Source organism: Poecile atricapillus, chromosome 3, assembly GCF_030490865.1.
Source record: "Poecile atricapillus isolate bPoeAtr1 chromosome 3, bPoeAtr1.hap1, whole genome shotgun sequence".
NCBI lineage: Eukaryota > Metazoa > Chordata > Aves > Passeriformes > Paridae > Poecile > Poecile atricapillus.
In genome coordinates this window covers 105,398,347-105,417,919 of record NC_081251.1, presented here as the reverse complement: position 1 = coordinate 105,417,919, position 19,573 = coordinate 105,398,347, and the positions used below count along the sequence as shown (strand labels likewise).

The following is a 19,573-nucleotide window of genomic DNA, read 5'->3' as shown; positions in this document are numbered from 1 at the left end:
ACAGCAAGAGGGATGGACGAACATGGGGAAAGGCGGGGAGGGGCCAGGCAGCGGCACAGCAAGCACAAGCCAATACCTGATATAAAAATCAAAATAGAGACTTCTCTTCCTTGGGTGCCAGAAACCAAGAGAAGGGAGAGGTGAGAGTGCAGCTGGAACATGAGCATCAACCCCAGGACAGCACAGTACCAGCTTGCAGCCCCACCCAGCCCATCCCAGCCCTGGCAGCTGGTCCCCACCATTGGGGCTGTCACAGCCACAGCTACTGGAGGGGCCAAGCACACCGGGAGGTGGCAGGGAATGGTGCTGAGGGCCTCTCACTGTGGGACCCCAGCTCCCCTCAGCACCATGCTGCTTGTCAGTGGAACGCACTCACTTGTCCCGTGTCCCTCATTCCTGTCCTGGGCACATCCCAGACTGGGGCCGCATGAGGGAGGATAGGCACCCTGGGGCCACACTCACCTCTTCTGCTTGTAAGTCAGCATGGCCTCTGAGATGGGGAGCTGGTGAGAGAGGCTGGCTCCAGCGATGAACTGGGCAACACGGCCTGCTATGTCCACAGTGTCTGCAGGCACAAAGAGCCATGGAGACCTTGATGGCAGCTGGGCTCCCCCTCAGGGCACTGCTGATGCCAGCCTGCCCCGCTCCTCACCTGCGGTGGGTGGCTCAGCCCTGCTGAACAGCTCCCGCCATGCTGAGTCCAGGAAGAGAGTGCTGTATTTGTTATCCACTGAGGCTAGGTACTTGGCCAGAGGGTGAGAGCCTGCAGGAGAGAAGGGCAGTGTTGACTTCAGGCAGGGGAGTCTGGGGAGATGAGAGGACAGCCCTGGGGCTGGGCTCCTGATGGCTCTCACCCAGTGGTACAAGCAGGAAGCGAAGGTAGTTGAGCCAGTCGGGTGTCTTGCTGGCCAGTTGCTCCACAAAGAAACGGAGGACAACACTCAGGTAGCTCTGGTCCCCTGCCACCACCACCTTCACCGGGGGAGGCATATGGGAGTTACAGTTACAGCTGCCAAAGGGAGAGGAAAAGGAGACAGTGAGGGAGGGATGTGCAGTGGATCAGCAGTGGGCATGGGGACAACATCTGCCAGGCCAGCTGACAAAAACCCCTTGATGAGAATATCCAGCTTGGTGTCCACTGCCATGGGCAAAAGCAGTACTGGGAGCCCCTCACTCTCCCCAGGGTGTACACCTGTTTCTACGGTAGTGTCCACAACCCCAAAGAGCCCTAATGAACCCTGGGGAGCCAGGGCCATACCCAGCCCTCCTCTGAATCCATACAGTGCCACTAGGCCTGAGCCCAAGGTGTACTCACTATCGCTGGATGCGGGAGACAGTGGTGTTGAAGGCTGCCTGGATGTCTGCCACGGAGCAGGTGGATACAACCAACTGCTTGTGCGCCTGGAGCTGCTCGCTGACGTACTGCCAATGCAGAGAGCTCAGGTTAAGGCACCCTGGAGGCATGGCTGTGCTGGCCAGCACCAGCCCATGTCTGCCCTGGGTCCCATGCCCCCTGGGTTAGAGCTGCAACACCTGTCCCCACCCGTGCCATGTAGGGAGGCTGAAACCATTAGGTCACTCACAGCTGCACTCTGAGCATCCCCACTCCTCCCAGCTCTGCTCTAGAGGCCAGACAGCCCCCAGCTCTCACCTTTGAGCACAGCAGTCACCACCCCCACCATGGCAAGGGCAGAACTGTCCCAAGAACCAAGTTGTGGTCCCTGAAATAAACAGCTTAGTCCAGGGACCCTCTGATTTAAATTCTGCATCCCACAGCAGGGCCCAGCTCTAGGCTCACTCTGCCTCTGCTCATTCCCTCCTCTTGCTCTCTCCCACTGTGGCACTCCAAAATCCTTCTATCTCTTCAGGAGTCTGCATGCAGGTCAAAAGTGGTAAAATAGGCAGTCAAGACAGACAAGAGGGCTGGCTCTGGGAGTGGGAATTGGCTCTTTTTTTCCCAATCCAGGACAAGTGGAACAAGCCAAGAATGCATGGCCTGAATCAATGCATGGGCCTCTCACTAAGCCCTTTCTTCTGCCTCAAAATTTTCCAGCACCATTTCTGGATGCCAGATGTAGCTGCAGGATCCTGAAGGGGTCTCACAGGTGTTTTATCTAACTGCATGTTTGCACACATGTACATTTCCTTGCTCACCTTTAGCTTTAGAGCTCACAGGTATGGGAGAGCCAAGTGCTTGTCAGGGGCTGGGCCTGTCCTCACACCCCACCCTGCTCTGATGTAGTTAATGCTCCCTGGGAGTGGCAGGTGATACTCTTCCATCTCTCAGTGGGAAATACCTCTGCTGCTTCCCAGTGCCTGGTGCCCAGAGAGGAAGGGAGCCCTTTTCCAGGGAATCCAACAAACCTCTGACCCATGGGGTTCCTGGGAGCCAGGACCAAGCAGTGAGGGCCTAAGACACAGTCTGCTAGCCAGCCTTTCTGGGACTGATCAGGACATCATGTTTTTTTGAGGATCCAGTAATACTGTGCGATGGAGGAGACACACCTGACTCTTGTGTATGTGGCTCAGCACCCTGTAAATGCATTGTCTCCTTGAAGGAAGTGCTACACCGGGGGAGAGGAGGGTGCCAGTTTCCCTAGGACTCCCTGCTATGACTGGGAGAATCCACGCTGCTTACAGCTGCCCACATGCATCCAGTTCCCATCACATCTACTCACCTGCCCCTGCCACTCAGCAACATTCACCAGCACAATGCTCTCAGGGAGCTGCTCATCTGAGACCAGGATCTGGTTCAGCTGATCGTAAACAGACTTTCGAGGCACCTGCGACAGCATCACCACAAAGGTTAACCCCAGTCAGCCACCCTGGACACTGCCCAAGGCTGATGACCTGGCAGAGCTCTTGAGTGGGCAGCCTCCAAGTGGGATGGGTCCCAAGGGCCTCACCTGGGTGCTATGCCATGAGTCTGGAGAGCTCTCACTGTCCAGGCTGCTGGCACGGCCACCCTGTCCCTTTGAGCTCTGCCGGTCCTTCACGGAGGTGCTGCGGGGACGCCACAACTGCTTGCTCTCTGCCTTGCTGTGAAGCAGGAGAGGCAAAACATGAAGAAATCTCATCTCCACCAACCCCTACTCAGTGTGAGCTTGCTCAGCCCTAGGATAGGGCACAGACCCGCCTTACCTGGGGGATACGGCACTGGGGAGCTCGGCTTTGGTCCCAGCACCCAGCTGGGCCAGTCTGTCCATGCTGCTCTCCCTCATGGCAGCTTCTGTGGGGGCCAGCCGGGAACACGGCTCCTCTGCTGCCAGCTCCTGAAGGCCACACAGAGTCATTTCACACACACTGCTTTCCTTGCTCCACACTGCTCTCAGCCCGGCACCCATGGGTGTCCATCACCAGGAGAGGCCTGGTGGCCCTCCTGGAGAGCCAAGGCTGCAGGGTCTTGGGAGGGCTGGGCTGCACATCCTGCAGAAACTAACACTCCTTCAACTCTTGCTGTTCTCCAGCACAATCTACTTGTCTTCCCAGACCTATTTCGAGTCTGTTGGGCACCCGTGGTACTCCAGAAAGCAAGCTGGGGTTTGAGAGAACTCCACATGCCACAGCCTGGACTCACCGCTGCAGGGACCTCTGCTCCTGGCTCTTCCTGTGTTCGCTGTGCTCCTGGCTTCCGATTGTCTGCCTCGCCCTGGGGGACAGGGAGTGGGGTCAGAGCAGGATGGAGCACTCTGTGCAGGGCAGCTGCCAGTGACCCATGGCTGGCCTCACAGAACACAAGCTCCCACAGAGGAGTCGGGCATCTCTGGGACCGGCCCCAGAGGATGCCCCCCATCGCTACCTGTCTGCCTGTGCTGGGAAAAAGAGGAGGAAAGAAGGAAAGGAGCAGCCCCAGGCAGGTGCTGCCAGGAGCTGTGGTCTCAGAGTGCAGGCACTGTGGGGGTGCTGGGCTAGCTGGGAAGGGAAAGGGGCAAAAGGTGGTGGTGGTGGTGTAACTCACAGGGCTGCCCGACTCTTGATCCTGCCCTTTCTGGCTGTGCAAACTGCCGATCTCAGTCTGGGAACCAGAATGAGAGACTCCCTCAAAGAAACGCCTGCAGAGAAACAGACAGACGAACGGACGGACAGACAGACAGACGGGAGAGAAAAAGGCAGGAATAAGAGAGGAACAAAGTCACCATGATCCCAGCACACCCCCATTGGCCTGTCCGAAGCACAGAGCTCTGTGGAGAGGTCCTCAGTGGGATACAGGGCCAGACAAGTGTCTGGGTGATGCACAGCTGAGTAGCAGACCTGTCAGCAGTGCCCTCTGTGACCTTGGGGAGCTGGAGGAAGGGTCTCCTGATGCTTTCTGCCTCAGGTGATCCCCCACCCCTGCACTGCAGTGAGAAGCTGCCACTTTGCCCCACCTCACTGGCATATGGTCTCTGTCAACACCGCAACTCCAGTGTGCTGCTAAACCTCTCTCCTCCTCTGCACCATCATAGTTCCCACTGACTTCTGCTGCCTTCCCTTCTGCTTCCCTTTTTCCAAGGATTGCTCCTTGCCTTTGCCTGCTGCTGCTATACACTTCCAGCTGCAGCATTCACCTTCCCTTTCTGCCTTCCCCTTTCCCAAGGCTCTGAAAATCTTCAGTATTGCACACAGAACCATACCTCAGGTAGCACAGTACTTAAACTTGCCGAGTTTTCGGTCTCTGAGCTGATGTAGAGTTGCATAGTGCAGCTCCAAGGTCCTGTTTTCAAGTCACCACAGGTCACACAGGAACTCTATTGGGGTAGCCAGGACAGTCTGCCACTACAGTGTGAGCTTTCAACTTTACCCTTTTTCCTACACATTATTTATTTGCCAAGGGCCACTTTCACAGCCTGTGTGCTGCTCAAAAACCAGTCTTTAGGAAATAAGTGGGGTCTGTCACTGGATCTCACTTGCCAGTTTTCCCAGGACCTTTACAGCAACCAGAATCCACCTCCAATGTGAGACTTTGCTGCAGGAGATCAGAGCTAGATTCTCTCTAAGCTTTGTGTATGTGCTCATAAACTCCCAGGAAATGTTCCCCCTGATGTGCCTAGTGTGCAGATGGGGCTATGAGGTTGCAGGTTTCCAGGGATGGCCACTAAGACATAAGATATAGAGAAGTTCTTCTGTTAGTACTCTATCAGAGTTTCTTTCCATTGTTTTCTACTCTTCTCATCAGGAGAATGCTTCCTGCAGGATACCTCCAGACTTCTAAACATCCTGACTGCTCCTTTTCTTTTCCTTTTAGCATGCTTCCTTATTTGTATATAGCACACTGTACTGCCAGGCACAACAGTGTTTCTCAGGTTTTACTGCTCCTGAAAGGGCATTCCACCTCCATAAATAAATGATGGTTCCCACACAGAAGCTCTTCAGCAGCAGTGTTTATACACTGGTTGGGAAAAGTCAAGGCTTGATTTTCCCCTCACTGGCTCTGTGGCCAGTTGCTTCAGGTTTAGAGCCACAGCAGTGACCTGGTGGGACATTTGCTCCAGGCCACACTGGTATAAATAACATCTCCTTTTACTAACATATTTCTTCTCTCTCTTCCCCTCCATTCTCTGCTACAAAATCTCAGGTATTGTCACCAATCTGTACAGTCATTACTCTACACTTGCCTTTTCCCAGCCAGAAATTCCATCTATACAGACTACACTAGTAAGAGTCAAACCAGAAGAACATGTAGGTTTTCTAATAAATCACCCCTCAATCAAAATCTCTTCCATACTCCTCTATACTGTCACAAGTAATCCCATACCCATACCCTTGGTGCCACTGGCATCACAAAGAGGTATCTTCATTACCTCCTTTTTTTAGACATTGGATGTGTCTAGATTGTATTATACTTCCTCTGGCTTTCTACACTCCATTTAAGTTGGGCTGTCTCCCCCCTTCCCCATGAAAGCTGTTTGTTTGTGCCCTCTCCCACTTGAAATTCAGAAGCTTTCATCCCTTGAGGACATCACATTAAGTACAGAGTTCTTCTGCAATTTCCTGTTCTGCAGTTTAAAGACTCTCCTCCTACAGGCACGACTGAGCCCACATCTCAGCATACTGAGATTTAGGTAAAGCCCAGTCCTGCACAGCCTCCTGTTCTAAATTAATTTAGCCCCCCTTGTCCCATCCATTTTCCCAGTCACCTATGAAGATCTCCTTCACCTCTTCACCAATGAGATGGGGCAAAGAGACTCCTTCACCTTTGACCTTCAATCAACAGATCTGACTTGAGGTCCTGCCTAACAGCCTTAGTTCCAGCTCCAGTTTTGCTCCAATTCAGGAGCAAACTGATGCTGCATGATCTCCCTGGCTGATCAAAAGTATCAGTTCCCAGCACCACTGGCCCAATCCAGGGCACTAGCCACTTCCCACCATTAAGGACTGCATATCATTAGTGCCCTTGCTCCACAGAGATGTCTATAACAAGAAATCCAGAGTGAGAATCACCTCAAATTTACAGGCAGGGCTGTAATTTACCCCCTGAGAAGGCTACGTAGCACTTGGGAACCACAAAGTCTACATGAAACACCATGGCAGGCAGCTTCCACCATCTCCTTTGAAAAAAATACAGCCCCAGAATTCTGTGAAGTACTCCCTTGTGATTTCAAGGGACATATACTTTACATTGCCAGAAACTCAGGCACCAGAGACCAAACAAAGCCAGGGACACATGGTGAACAGGATGAAGAACAGCTCAGAGGCCAAGAGGCTGTCCTTCCAGAAACAGTATCAAACACCCCAGGAAGACTGTAATGGTGGGTACCAGCCCAAACCAGCACTCACTCTGGAATGCTGTTCCAGTGACCAGATGTTTGCAAGGAGGCACTTGCAGAACCAGGGTGGAGGTCTTACATTTAAATACTCTCAATAGACTTTTCTTACGGTTTCACATAGTCTATATACCACTATCTGACCACAGAAAGACCTTCCTTTTTCTCCCACAGCAACTTCGTCTCCTTTGATGAGAGACCATGTGAAGCTCCTTCTGGAGTCCAAGCATATCACTTCAGCAGCTTGCCCATGTGCCTGCTGTCTCTTTCACAATGACTTGCTGATTTGTGGAAAACACGATTTCCATCATGTTCCTTTTTTTCCCAAGTGGCCCATGGGCTCCAGAATCCATATTTAATTTCAGTTTCCCTGTGGCTAACCATGCCTGCTACTTCTGCTAAGTACCTTCAGTGGGGATACCAACCAAATTATATATATGTGTGTGTATATATATATATGTATGTATGTATGTATATATGTATGTATATGCACATATTTTTACATGGTAGGGGGATTGGCACTAGATGATCTTTCGGGTCCCTTCCAACCCAGGCCATTCTATGATTCCGTGATCTTATACATAAAATCTATAGAAACAACAGTGCCAAGTGAGCTTGGCTTGACTACAAGAGACCCAGTGCATTATGACGTAGTCAAGTTGAAAGGCAATAAAAGACAGCTTTTTCACAAAAAGACAGCACAAAAGCACAAGAGCCATGAGCAGAGAAGCCAGGTGAGCACAGATCACATGGGAGCAAAGCCTGGTTTCCCTGCATGATCCACTGGAGACCCCTGAGCTATGTCAGCAGTTCTTGGCAGAGCGAGTCACTAGTGCCTGGGGAATGGGGTGAGGAACAGGTTCACTGCTGGTTGCCAGTCACATCTCCACACAGAGTGGGAACACAGCATGCACATCTCACAAGGACTGGTCCAAGCGGTCACAAAGTGCTCAAAAGACAGGCATGCTTCAATGTGGAGAGCCCAGAGAACACCAGGATCGTTGGCAGAAAGATATGAGAGCTGGGAGCAGCCAGGGCTTAGATCAAATAGGACTCTACCAGCAGATCAGTGTCAGATGCTGGGCTGGCAGAAAAATTAGAGTAAATGTGAAGGAAGTCAGATTTAATGGGCAGTTTTGAGTGAGGAGCCAGGGGTTTCAATAGAAGATGGCAATGGGAGTGGAGACAAGACAATGCCTGTATTAGCCCAAGCAACAGAATGATGTTGGAGAACATTTCTCCAGGTCCCATAGGCTGTGCTGTTGGCCAGGGGCCCCCTGCAACCCTTACCTCAGGGTGGGCTTGGGTGTGCTGTGCACACTCTCATTGTCCTCCATCTCTGGGCCGCTGTCACTGTTGTTGCACTCTTCCAGGCTGTCATAGAGCAAGCCCAGGTCTTCTTCCACCTCCTGGGTCTGGTCTACAGGGTCAGAGTCCAGGACCTGTGGGACCAAACCCAGAGAGCAGTGAAGAGACATGGAGTTACCTGCATCCCATAGCAGGCATGTATGTACAAGCTGCCATGAGGCACACCATGGCACTGTTCCCACCTCAGGGAGGCAAAGCCAGGCTGTGGAAGAATCCAGTGACATTGTCATTGGGCCAAAGGAGGGTGCCATGAGCATCCAAAGGAGTCTTAGACACCCATCACACTTCCTGGCAGCTAGGACACCCGGGAGGACCTTCACTGGCTGTGTTCAGGTCCTGAAAGGACCTCCACTGGCACGCTTAGGCTGGGCTGTCAGCCAAGAGAAACCATTCACAGGCTGATGTTAGCCTCCAGTCAGTCTAACTGGACAGGACTGCCCCTTGCAATGCCAGCTCCTGGTGCAGAGTCAGTGTATGACAATACTCTTCTTCCCAGGGCACCTCTCCCCAACAGGAAGGTGCTTTTTTGATTTGAGCACAAGTCTCAGAGCTGCCTTCTTGAGGACAAACGCTTTGGAAAAGTCACATCCTTGTCTCTGCCATGTCTCACACCACCTTTGGCACATCCCTGAGATCATGAGCCTTGTGCTCCCAGTGAGTGGGAACCTGCACACTGACACCTACACATCTGCAGGAGACATTGCCAGATGGGACAGCTTTCCTGTTTCTTACCTCTTCTGTCACTTTGAACCTCTTCAGCAAAGCCACAAATTTCTGCTTGAAGTTTGGTTGCTAAAACAAAAGAATGGAAAAAAAAAATCAGCAAAACTATCAAACCACATTCCAAGCTAAGATATAGGCCATGGTTATTCTCTCTAACATGCTGTCCATAGGTCCACAGTCATATATGGACCTATGATTGCCCTCTCTCTAAATTTGTTGTTTGGACTGCCTCTGTACTCCACAAGAAGCCACTGTCTGGGCATAAGGGAGGATGCAAGGACTCATACTTTCTCTGCTACAGGCTGGAATAGCACTTCATTTAAACCCTGTTTCTCCCCAGACCACCTGGTTGAGCAATACTGCCTTCGAGCAAGAAAAGATGGGAAACAAACTCGGGCAGAAGGTGGCCATGGATTTGCAGGTTTGAAGTCAACAGGGATGAGAAGTTTGGAGAGCAAGGGTCTGACAGAGCAGCTCCTGCCTTCTGCAGACATGCAGAGGAGCTGCTCATAGTTCAGCTTTCCTTGTGCCTACCATCCCCTTCCTCGAGAAAGGAAAAGGACCATGTGACAGCAGCAAGTCAAAACTCTATTGCACACAGATCACCACTGATACAAAGCCAGGCTGAACACAGTACAGACCATGAACTGGGATACAGCTCTGAGAAACAAGCTAGCTCATTAATGGCAAGAGTTTTGCTCCTTCACAGAGCCAAGGGCTCTCTCCCCTGCTCTGCACCAATGCCAGCATCCCCCCTTCCCAACACCTCTCACTGCCATAAGTGAGGGGAGAAAGTGAATCCCTCCCATCCCTTTGATCATGTTGTAAATGCTGATGTTACTCTGGCCATTGATGTGGTTCGGCTCATTTTCCTCCTGGCCTTCTTGGTTTTCCTCAACTCATCCTCTTCATCAAATAGATCCTGCAGGCAAAAAGTCACAGTACATCAGAACAACTAAGTTCATGGAGCAGCACCTCCTAAAAGTTTCCTGACACACATTTTCCCTACATTTGAAAGTTTTGATCCACTCTGCTCCCAAAGTCTTGTTTCTCCTTTCTGCTACCTCTCTCTATGGAGCTCCTTCTTTCTCCTTAGCACTGTCCCCCTTCAGATCTTCTTTCCCAGCACTTCTGCCCCCAGGCCCCTCCAGAGAAGAAGTGTGTTTTTCTCCTGCTTTCCCCTCTCCAGAGTTAGCTCAGAGAGCAAAGCACACGAATCACAAAAAAACATTTTTTCCAGGGATTAGCTGGACATGGGTCCCTGATGTATTAACCCAGCATGATGGGACAGGTAATCTGGAGTCTGGAGGACCCTTGTGAGAGACTGAAATGATAATGGTTAATGACTTGAACAAATAGCCATTTGCAAAAACAGCAGGTGTACTTTGCTGAGGCCCAGCAAACCAAAGGGGAGGAGGAGAATTTTTTGATGTGTGGTGGAGAAGCCTCTGATCTGCGTAAGAACAGCCTAAGTGCAGAGGGGTGAGCACTCATCACCAGAGATTGACCATGACAAACCAACCTTAATTTAGCAACAAGCTGGGTTTTGAGCCAGAGAAAGGAAGAGGCCACAAGAAGCACAACCTGCTGGGTAGGATAATGCTTTTCATCTGGCCAAATATCCTCCCTTACACAACTGGCTCAGGTATAAAACTTCCTCCCCCATGCCCCCCCTCCCTTAGGCATGAAGGTCTTCATCCCTTCCGATGGGGCATAACTGGCTCAACTACACTGAAGTGAGAGCTCTCATGTCTTAGAAGGTGTCAAACTATCAAAGACAACTCCCAAGCCCTCCTCTCAGACTGATTTCTTAGGCCTTTCACCTGAGGACTGCACCTAATCCACAGTGTTGCACCAGATCCACAGTGTTACATCAGACAGTGTAAAAGTCTCCTCTCCAGGGGAGGTACCTAGGCATTCCCACCTAAACCTGAATGTATATTAACCATTGAACTCTCTGTTCCAGGGGCTTCCTCCATCTAGACTGTGACCATCACTTTGACTAACCAGCACTTTGACTGTTAAATATCAAGTCTGAATCCACAGGTGGTGATATCTTTCCACTATCTACTCTATATTTTTATACTCTTGTATTACTATAGGTAATAATAACCAAAATGGCTACATACCTCCTTTCCATTGCAACCAGGTTGTTCTGAAATAAACTTGCCATATAGATATATATATTTCTAAACACTGGTCACCCAGTGTTGCTTCACTCTAATCTACCCCAAGAACCCCAGTTACCCTCAGATCATAACAACCCTGAACAGTTTGTGCTTTATCAGCACACTACCACAAGGCTTTCTGCAGCCTCAAGTACAGGCACCACAACAAGAGCACAGCAAACAGCAGTGACACAGCTCATCTCAGGGCTGGGATGGGTCTGCCACCTCTGACCATTTTCAGACCTACTTCTTGCTAAAATCCCTGTTTTCTCTCAGACAGTGAGCAGTCTTTGACCTGTTACCACAGGGAGAAAATCATGGTGCAATATGGAGAGGGTTCAGCAGGGGTTTTCTGCTGCAGATCAGACAGCTCCAGAGACAGATGGATGAGAGCTATGGCTCTCCAAAGTCCCTTGCCCCACCATGGACTTGACAGCAGCCCACTGCTGTCAGAGTTCTTTTTCCTGTCAGGTATTATGGCTTTCAGCCCTCTGAAACAATGCCAAATGGGGATGAGAGGGCTCAGAGTGATCAAGAACCTCAATGCCTGACTCTTGCCCCAGAAACAGGACCAGGACACAAGGCATCTTGCCAGGCCTCCCTTACCTGACCCTGCACAGCATCATCACTGGCTTCCTGCTCTGAGGAGAAGCTGTCATCATCATCTTCAGAGTCATTATCAATGTCTGGGGAGCGATCTGAAAGCAGAAAGTGCAAATGCTCCAGCTCAGCATGATGCCTGTCATGGATCCAGTGAAAGGACTGGAATTACTGGCAGTGCTGAGGGACACACTCCGTTCCCCATGTCCCAAATGTTTGCCTGCAGGTCTGAGCATTAAACACACCTGATGCTTTGATTTTAGGACCTGAGGGGACATTCCCGTCCTCATGGTCGATGGGCTGACTGGACAGAGAGTAGATGCTGATTTCAGCCACTCGAATGTTCACATCCTTCATGTTGCTGTGGAGGCCCAGGAGTTGACCACCATCTGTCGGGTGCTGCATTACCTAGACAGACAGACAGACAGACAAGCTCCCTGATAGGGTGACACAATGGCAGCTGACCATACCCTCTCTGTATTATAGCCAGCCAACAAGCCAGAACACTCACAGCAATGAGACCCTGCCTGCCAGCCCTGTTCCCCGCCCAGTGCTGGCACAGCAAGGCCATGTGGGGCTCCCCTCTGTTCCCAGCACTGTATACCTCAGCCATGTTAATGATCCCCACTGCCAGGGTCTTGTAGCCCAGGATGGTGCGGTTCTTGTATCTCTTCCTCCGCTGCAGCATGATCTGTAGTTTGTTGCCATCTCTCTTGAGGAAATGTGGGTACTAGGGAAGGGAAACACAGAAGATGGCAGCATGAGGGCAAGGCTAGGCATGACACACAGGTAGAAAACTCCTCAATGCTGATGTACAGCAGGATCTGACCTGCTGAGCCTTGAGGTGCCCCTCAAAGGCCACCTGCACTTATCCATCATCCTCCAAATCCCAATGCCCAGCAAACAATCCCTGGAGCAATGGAGCAGCAGGCAAGTACAACAACCAAGCACAGTAGGCCCCTCCATAGAGGCTGTGCCTTTCACACTTAGCCCTAAGGGTGTACTTGCTGAAAAATGCCAGGTAAGGGAGCCATGGGGACCAGGCAGCACCAGGTACCTGCAGTGAGAAGGTCAGCTCCAGCTCAGTCTCCATCAGGCCCCCAGGTGGGAGGATGTATTCATTTGACCTCAGGACTCGCTTTGAACCCTACAACAAGATTGGCAGACACACACACTGAGCTCAACCACAGACTCCACTGCATCACACACACAAGACAACTGTGTTCACAGTCCACAAGGAAAGAGAGAATGCCTTGACTCTGCTCTGTTCCACCTTGCAGAGCCACCTTTCACATGCCCACCAATACTTTGCAAAAGCCTGCAGTATCCCCTGAGCTGCCAGAGGTCCCTTCTCCTTGCCCACCTGCCAAGGATCGCTGCTCTTCACAAGCTTGCTGTGCTTAACTCTCTGCACCTGCTGTGCCAGTCCCATGCTGTGGAGGTACGCCCCTGGAACCACAGGGAACCATGTAGGGCAAAGCAAAGGGTCCCAACACACTGCCTGGCCAGAAAAGGGACAGGTCCTGGAGACATCTCTCCCTCAAGCAGACAGGCCCAGTGCAGACCCCTGTCTAAGTACAGCTGTCAGGATGGCTCTGCTGGGACCAAGTCAGGATATCTGGGAGAACAGGGGTCCCCCTGCTTGCTTAGCTTGTCTCAGAAAACTCTCCCAGTCTTTTCCTCAGGCAACAGTCTTTATTTACATATAGAAATGGTTTTTAGCAGAAGGGCAGTAACAAAGGCACTCTAATTATGTTCCCACTCCAACTCTTTGCTTTAACTCTGCCCTATCTCTATGTCTTGGTTTCTGATAGTGACACTGAATGACGTGGGGGTAGAAAAATGCTGTCTGCATGCACCAGACCCTTTTGGCTGCAGGGTGGCACAACCCACAGATCCTCCCAAAAGCTGTCTGCAATGCTGTTCCCAGAGACCATGCCAGGAGCGAGACTTTCCTGCAAAAGGTCTTCCTAAAACGGAAGAGAAGAGGTGGAGCTCATCCCCTTCACCATCTGTGAGCCTTCCTGGCCAAGAACACACTGACCCTTCCTGAACTCTTTGATAACAGATGATAGGCAGTCACAATGACAGTACCTATTTACTTTAGCACATTTACCATTTGCTCTTTGTTGCAGAGAGATTATCCACCAAAGATTCATTCTTTCATCAAAACACAAGTAGAAGTACAATTACTCTTCCTGAAGATGATATTTCTGGGGAAAGACTTATGTCAAAGAAAAGGTGAGGATATCCTGAGTGGTGTGTCCAGGAAGTGATGGTTTCATAAACATTGCTGTCCTGTGCCTTATTGTCATTTACCACTATGGAAGCTACATGCCCAGCCTCAATCCTAGGTGAATCCAATCCCTCAGTGAAATGCCAGTGCACATCCATGTGGCATTGCAAGGACTGGGACAAAGGCTACTTCATTATTACAGTGCAAGGACAAGGACACAGAAATACTGAGGATTCTCCATCCTCTGAGAAATTCAAACCTCAGCTAGACATGGCACTGAGCACCTGATGTAGCTCAGCCGTTCTGTAACTTGAGTAATGTCAGTCAAGACCAATTTCTCTGCAGAACAGTTGAGTATTCCTACAAATACTGCAGAAAAACTTAATATCACACTGTTACAGTGAAAATGGTGGATGACAGTGTCAAGGAAGGCAAAAGCAATAGGGACAAGTGGTGGTCATAGGTTTTTGCTACCTAAGAACTGAAAACACACAGAAGTTTTCACTACAATACACAGGTACATAATGCCCAGGTCTGGTTTGCAAGGTACAATCCCAAATTTCAAGTTTAAATCTGTCCTGATTGGTCTGGTTTATAAGAGGGTTGAGACTAGAACAGCATACCACATCCAGAAAGAGAGAACTAGTATAAGTACTGGACTAGTCAGACAGCAAAATACTAACCAGAATTCAAGCTGAAGGAGCATTTTGGGAGAGAACAGCCCATTAATATAATTAACAAATTTAGGGTTTAGCTAGGATTGCTCAGGCAGGAATGAAAAAATACTACAAGTGGTTACAAAGAGATAAGAAACAAGCATGAGTGAAGCATAAACAGAAAACTCTGCATAATAAGAAAGACAAAACAAAACCAAACAAAACAAGTTCCTTCAGGGAGCAGGGTTGGGGCAGCAAGCAGGAGTGGCAGAGGCAAACAACCTTTTTAGCCTGGCCTATTTCATAGCACACACTCTTGTTTGCTACACAGTGACTGCCAATATCATCCCTCTACAGCAGTACCAAGGCTTGAACCTGAGTCACCAGAGGTATCCTGCAGTCAGATGCAGGAAGATCTGCATCCACAGCACCTGCCACAGGAGCTGAAAGTTCTGGGAGTGCTGGGGCTTGTTCTCTTCTTTCTTTGATTGTTTCCTCTATTCATGGCTCAAGACAGGGTGTTTGTGAACTACAGTCTCTCTGCCGAGAGGGAACACTGTGTTTCCCTTCATGCCATAATCAGTTGCGATACCAAGGCAGGTATCTGCAGCTTTATGGAGCTGAGCCAGCACATCCAAATCTCTTAGTGCCACGCTGAACAACACACAGAAGGAAATGCTCTATGACGTCTCCAGTCTGTTAAAACAAATAATGAGGGATAAAGGTTTAAAAACCGCTCAAGTGAATGAGAGCAAATCCCCTTTTTCACAGTAGTTCAGGCTTTATCTTACTCAAATCCATGAAACATTATATATTCAAATCACCTCTGAGAAATGGGTAAGTTCTGTAGACATAGAAAGTTTCCCTTGACAGTGGCATTTTCAGATGAAGGAGCAGGTAGCAGCACATGGCACCCTTAGAAGCTGTATTTTAAGACCAGAAGGGCATTGTGAGAAGCAGATCAGGAGTTCTGGACAGGCTTACACTGTCCTTTGGGTCACGCACATTTTTTAAGCAGACTGTCTCCAGCACTGGAGCTGTTCCGTGGGGGTGGCAGCCCCATTCAGACAGGGTCAGAGCTTTATCTCCATGCCATCTGCCCTTCAGAGCAACAACTTCCTGACCCTAACAGAACTACTACTGAAATGAGGGAAATATAGCTCTCCTTTCCTCTAGTCCCCAGCTGCCCCCTTGGGAATTTGCAGGTCCTTTATAAATTACATGCATCAGCGGTTTCCATCCAAAAAGATGGAATGTTCACTGGAAAGCCTTCAAACAGTTTCTTACTAGTGTGACTCATCTGTTACCTAGGAGAGGAGCAGGAGGAATGGATCCATCTGAGGCCACTCTGTAGGCACGCTGTGCTGAAGCTGCCTACAGCTTCCATCTGCCTTCCAGCAGTCCCAAACCCTGCCAAGAAGGCTGGTCAGGCAGGTGGAAGCAGCCTGGGGAGGAACACAAACTCAGCCCACTCCCACAAGGAATGCTGAGCCATGGAGTAATGTGGGAAAAAGCATTCTCCTTGTTTTCTTTAGCTTTGCAGTGAGCCTACACCAGCATGCAGCCACAGCTATGTGGCCATGCAGAGAGGAAGGTGACAATGTTTAAATTAAATCCCTGAATGCAGCCTCCATTCCCTGACAGGAAAAGGGAGCCTGCAGCAAGGAGGCCCTGTGGCTTTAAACTGCTAAGGCCTATTAATTTCTTTTGCCATCAGGGTTCAAGAGGCAGGGATGGGGGTGGTCTGTTTGAAAGAGCTGGAGTCCCACTGTGCAGTTGCTTCCACAGTCCCACATTTGCAGCATGTGAGGGCTGTAGCTGAGGACACGCACACTCAGCATGTGTCAGCCCCAGCATAAGTGGAGCTGCACAGGAACCCAAGGGTCCCCAGTGCAGAGAAGCACATTCAGCTTGGCCTGATTGTGCAGGAGAGAACTCAGGGAACACCTCAGCCCTCCCAGTCAGGTAGCAGCCCCCCAGTCCTGTGCTGCTGTCAGCTGTGGCCCAGCCTTGATTGCTTCCATATTTCCAAGGACCAGCCAGGCAGCTCTCTGCTGTTCAGGTTGTTTCCTTGCTAAAGCAAGGGAAACAGGTCTCAGGGTTTCCAGGACTTTCAGCTCTCCTGAATGACACCATACACACAGTGACAGAAAGGCCACTAAAGTGGGACACTGACCAACAGTGCGTGGACCACAGCCTCCTCCTACTGCACTAACTCCCTGCCCCAGCTTTCATATACTTCGCTTTCAGTTTCTTCTGTGTGAGTGAATCAGGTCTGCCGTGAAGGCAAACTCCAGCTCCCAGAGCTCCGCTAATATCGCAGCTTCCAGCATTAATCCAGGATTTAGATCCTAATGTGTGCGGCACAAAGAGCTCTGTGGGAGCACAAAGCTGCTGAGCTGCTGACCCACGGTGCTTTCAATGGGATCAGCTGCTTTCATGCCAGCTGACAAGAACGAAGGAAGGACACCAGCGCCCTAGCTGGGTCAGGGAAGCTGTGGCCAGGACAACATACTCAAGACACATTTTGTTTCCATGCTGTCCTTTGGCAGGTGGAAGGGATGTGCCTGCACTCCCATCTGTCCACCACCAGCTGCAGAGAGGGTGGAGGGATTGCACATATCAGGATGGTGGCAAATTCCAATTCTTTATCTTAGTGATAAAGATCCACTCCCCTCCCTTCTGCCTGATTCACAGTAGAGGCACCAGGCCTAGAAGGAATGCAGAGGGAAAGGGAAGGGATATTAGAGGCAACTGTGAGATCAGACAGGGTACAAATGTCAGCAGAATGTTATGCACAGAGACATTGATCCCTTGCACCTTTCCCTTCCCACCCTTCACTCCCCAGGGAGTGATCTGGATGGAAGACACTGCTGGAAACCATCCAGCACTGACCCTCTCTTAAAGGGTATGGAACAGTGGGATGACAAACTCCAAACAGTAGTTTGAGAGGAGGGCCTTGGCAGAGGCAGGCAGGGAGGCATGACAGATTCTGTCCCACCATATCCAAATTCTGTCTAACCAAATTCATTCCTGATACAAGCCAGCACCAGGTATCTCACTGCTGTCCCTGGGGCATTATTCCCACCTGAGAGCCAAAATCTCCCTGAGTGTGCTGAGACAGAGGGGTTGGTTGGCACTAGGCAAGGGACATGCAGACCAACACTTCACAGAGGGCACAAGGATGGGCTTGGCTTGCTGCCATCAGGCAGCAGCAATCAGAGGAGCCTACCTGAATCTTCACAGCGATAAGCACAGAGCTCAGCTCTTTGTCCAGCTCTTTCAGCACCGTGAGTTTCTTCAGGCGCAGACTGCAGAGCCTGTAAGACAGAGAGAATGGGATACATTCAGGCACCACCATCCCTAGGGCCCTGCCACATGGTACCCGGTGCTCGGAAAGCAGCCTGGATGCTTGGCCCAGTCGCAGGCACAAGCTTGGCCTAGGAACGCTGGCATTCACGCAGCACGGAGACAGCCCATTGGGGAAAAATGGAAAGAAGGAAAATTAACAGAGCTGAAGCAGGCTTAAGGGATTAGCATGCCACAGGAAGTCCAACAGCAGGCCATGTGGTTAAGAGATCCCTTCCCAAGCAGGGCTGTTGCCAGCTCTGCTTAAATCTACCTTGGCCACAGCACTGTTTATTTATAAACCAAAGCACTTAAATCCACTCTTATCCTGGACTTAGTTAAGGCAAATGTTCCCGTGCAGACATCACAACTCAGCTTTTCTCTTGCACGGTACCACACAGAGCTGACTTGAGAAGCAGCCCCACAGGAGGCTTCATACAGCTTCAGCCACCCTGACAAGCTCAAATCCTGGGGACTCAGCATGGTAAGTGGCACTTCCAGGAAAAAGCTAGGAAGGATCCTGAGGCTAAGTGAGAAGAGCTACTTTTGCTGCTTGAAGGAATAGTGCCAGTGAGACAGCCAGCCGCTCCAATCTCCTGCCTAGGAGCCTGCAGCAGGACTCCCATGGAGACTACTTGCAAGGGACTCTGTGTCAGGGAGCAAAGCCGGACATGGCACTCCTTGACCAGTAGTAAGAGCACGCTGATGTTTTCCAAGTTACCCTCTGTGCTCCATGGTTGCATTGCTGCAGACTCTGGTTCCCAGGACTTCTGCGGATATCAGCATGCTGGACCTGAGAGTCAGGCCACCCTGCCTGGAGAACAGATTTGGCTACTACCAAATACCTTTCTGTCTGACACACTGTGCTCTCCAAAGGCCTGCTTTATTTATTTTTAAAGGAAAAAAAACTGCTCTTGCTATGCTGATGTACAGAAGCAGTGTGGAACAATCCCAGAGATGGAATGGCAGTAAAAAGGGAAGGACAGAGTCAAATTGCAGGACTTAGGGCTTAGCAAGAACTCACCTCCTACCATATCCCTGTCCTCCCTTATAAAATAATTTTAGCTGGTGCAGAAGGTTTCCTGGACTGTGACTGCAACCCTGCTGCTTTGCCCTTCATGTTCTGGTCCCTCCTGGTGGAGACCACAAGTCAGGAAGCTGGGTGTGCAGGGAAGCTCTGCACAGTTGTTTGCCAGATGGCTGCATTCTTTCAGCCAAAACCCAGAGCACAGACCCTAAGCTCTCGTGCTCTGTGCACCCCAGCACTACAATAAGTGGTCCCATCTCTGCCCACCCTTCCCCTCTGAGCCTCTGTTAGTAGGAAGGGAGAAACCTTATTACCTGAGGCAGGTTTCTTCCTCCCCAGAAATACCTAGTCATGATTAGGGGTGAGCTATAGGGAGCACGGCCGAAGACAAAGAGGCACCTCTCAGGCAGGGGGGGACTGAGTTCTCACCAGAAACAGGGGTACAGCAACTCCATCAAATGTACTAAAGGAAAGCTTGCAAAGAGGCTAAACTTAGATAACAACCACCACTAACCAGTGCTAATTGTGACTGTTGTTAGACAAGCCACAGAGAGAAATGAGGCTTGAACATGTAAGACAAGGACAGTACATCTATTCAAATTTTCCCTGCAGCACTAATTTAGCCACAATAGTTATCTGCGTGGAAAAGTTATCCCTTAAACATTAAAGCTTACATAAGGATATTCAGTCTTAATTGGAGGATG

General features: G+C 50.3%; 1 protein-coding gene across 1 annotated transcript in view; it reads right to left on the bottom strand.

The window, feature by feature from the left end:
- The window catches only part of LOC131577152 (phosphofurin acidic cluster sorting protein 1-like), a 53,325-nt gene that overhangs the window by 2,264 nt on the left and 31,488 nt on the right, over positions 1 to 19,573 (bottom strand). Inside the window, exons 2-18 of the mRNA XM_058834612.1 lie at positions 17,727 to 17,814; positions 12,660 to 12,749; positions 12,207 to 12,332; positions 11,848 to 12,010; positions 11,609 to 11,700; positions 9,676 to 9,756; positions 8,844 to 8,903; positions 8,034 to 8,185; positions 3,959 to 4,052; positions 3,578 to 3,649; positions 3,142 to 3,272; positions 2,907 to 3,039; positions 2,679 to 2,783; positions 1,316 to 1,422; positions 855 to 1,009; positions 653 to 763; positions 463 to 565 (exon numbers count right to left, since the gene is read on the bottom strand). Of these exons, the coding sequence (XP_058690595.1) occupies positions 463 to 565; positions 653 to 763; positions 855 to 1,009; positions 1,316 to 1,422; positions 2,679 to 2,783; positions 2,907 to 3,039; positions 3,142 to 3,272; positions 3,578 to 3,649; positions 3,959 to 4,052; positions 8,034 to 8,185; positions 8,844 to 8,903; positions 9,676 to 9,756; positions 11,609 to 11,700; positions 11,848 to 12,010; positions 12,207 to 12,332; positions 12,660 to 12,749; positions 17,727 to 17,814 (1,863 nt within the window). The remainder of the gene's footprint in view (positions 1 to 462; positions 566 to 652; positions 764 to 854; positions 1,010 to 1,315; positions 1,423 to 2,678; positions 2,784 to 2,906; positions 3,040 to 3,141; positions 3,273 to 3,577; positions 3,650 to 3,958; positions 4,053 to 8,033; positions 8,186 to 8,843; positions 8,904 to 9,675; positions 9,757 to 11,608; positions 11,701 to 11,847; positions 12,011 to 12,206; positions 12,333 to 12,659; positions 12,750 to 17,726; positions 17,815 to 19,573) is intronic.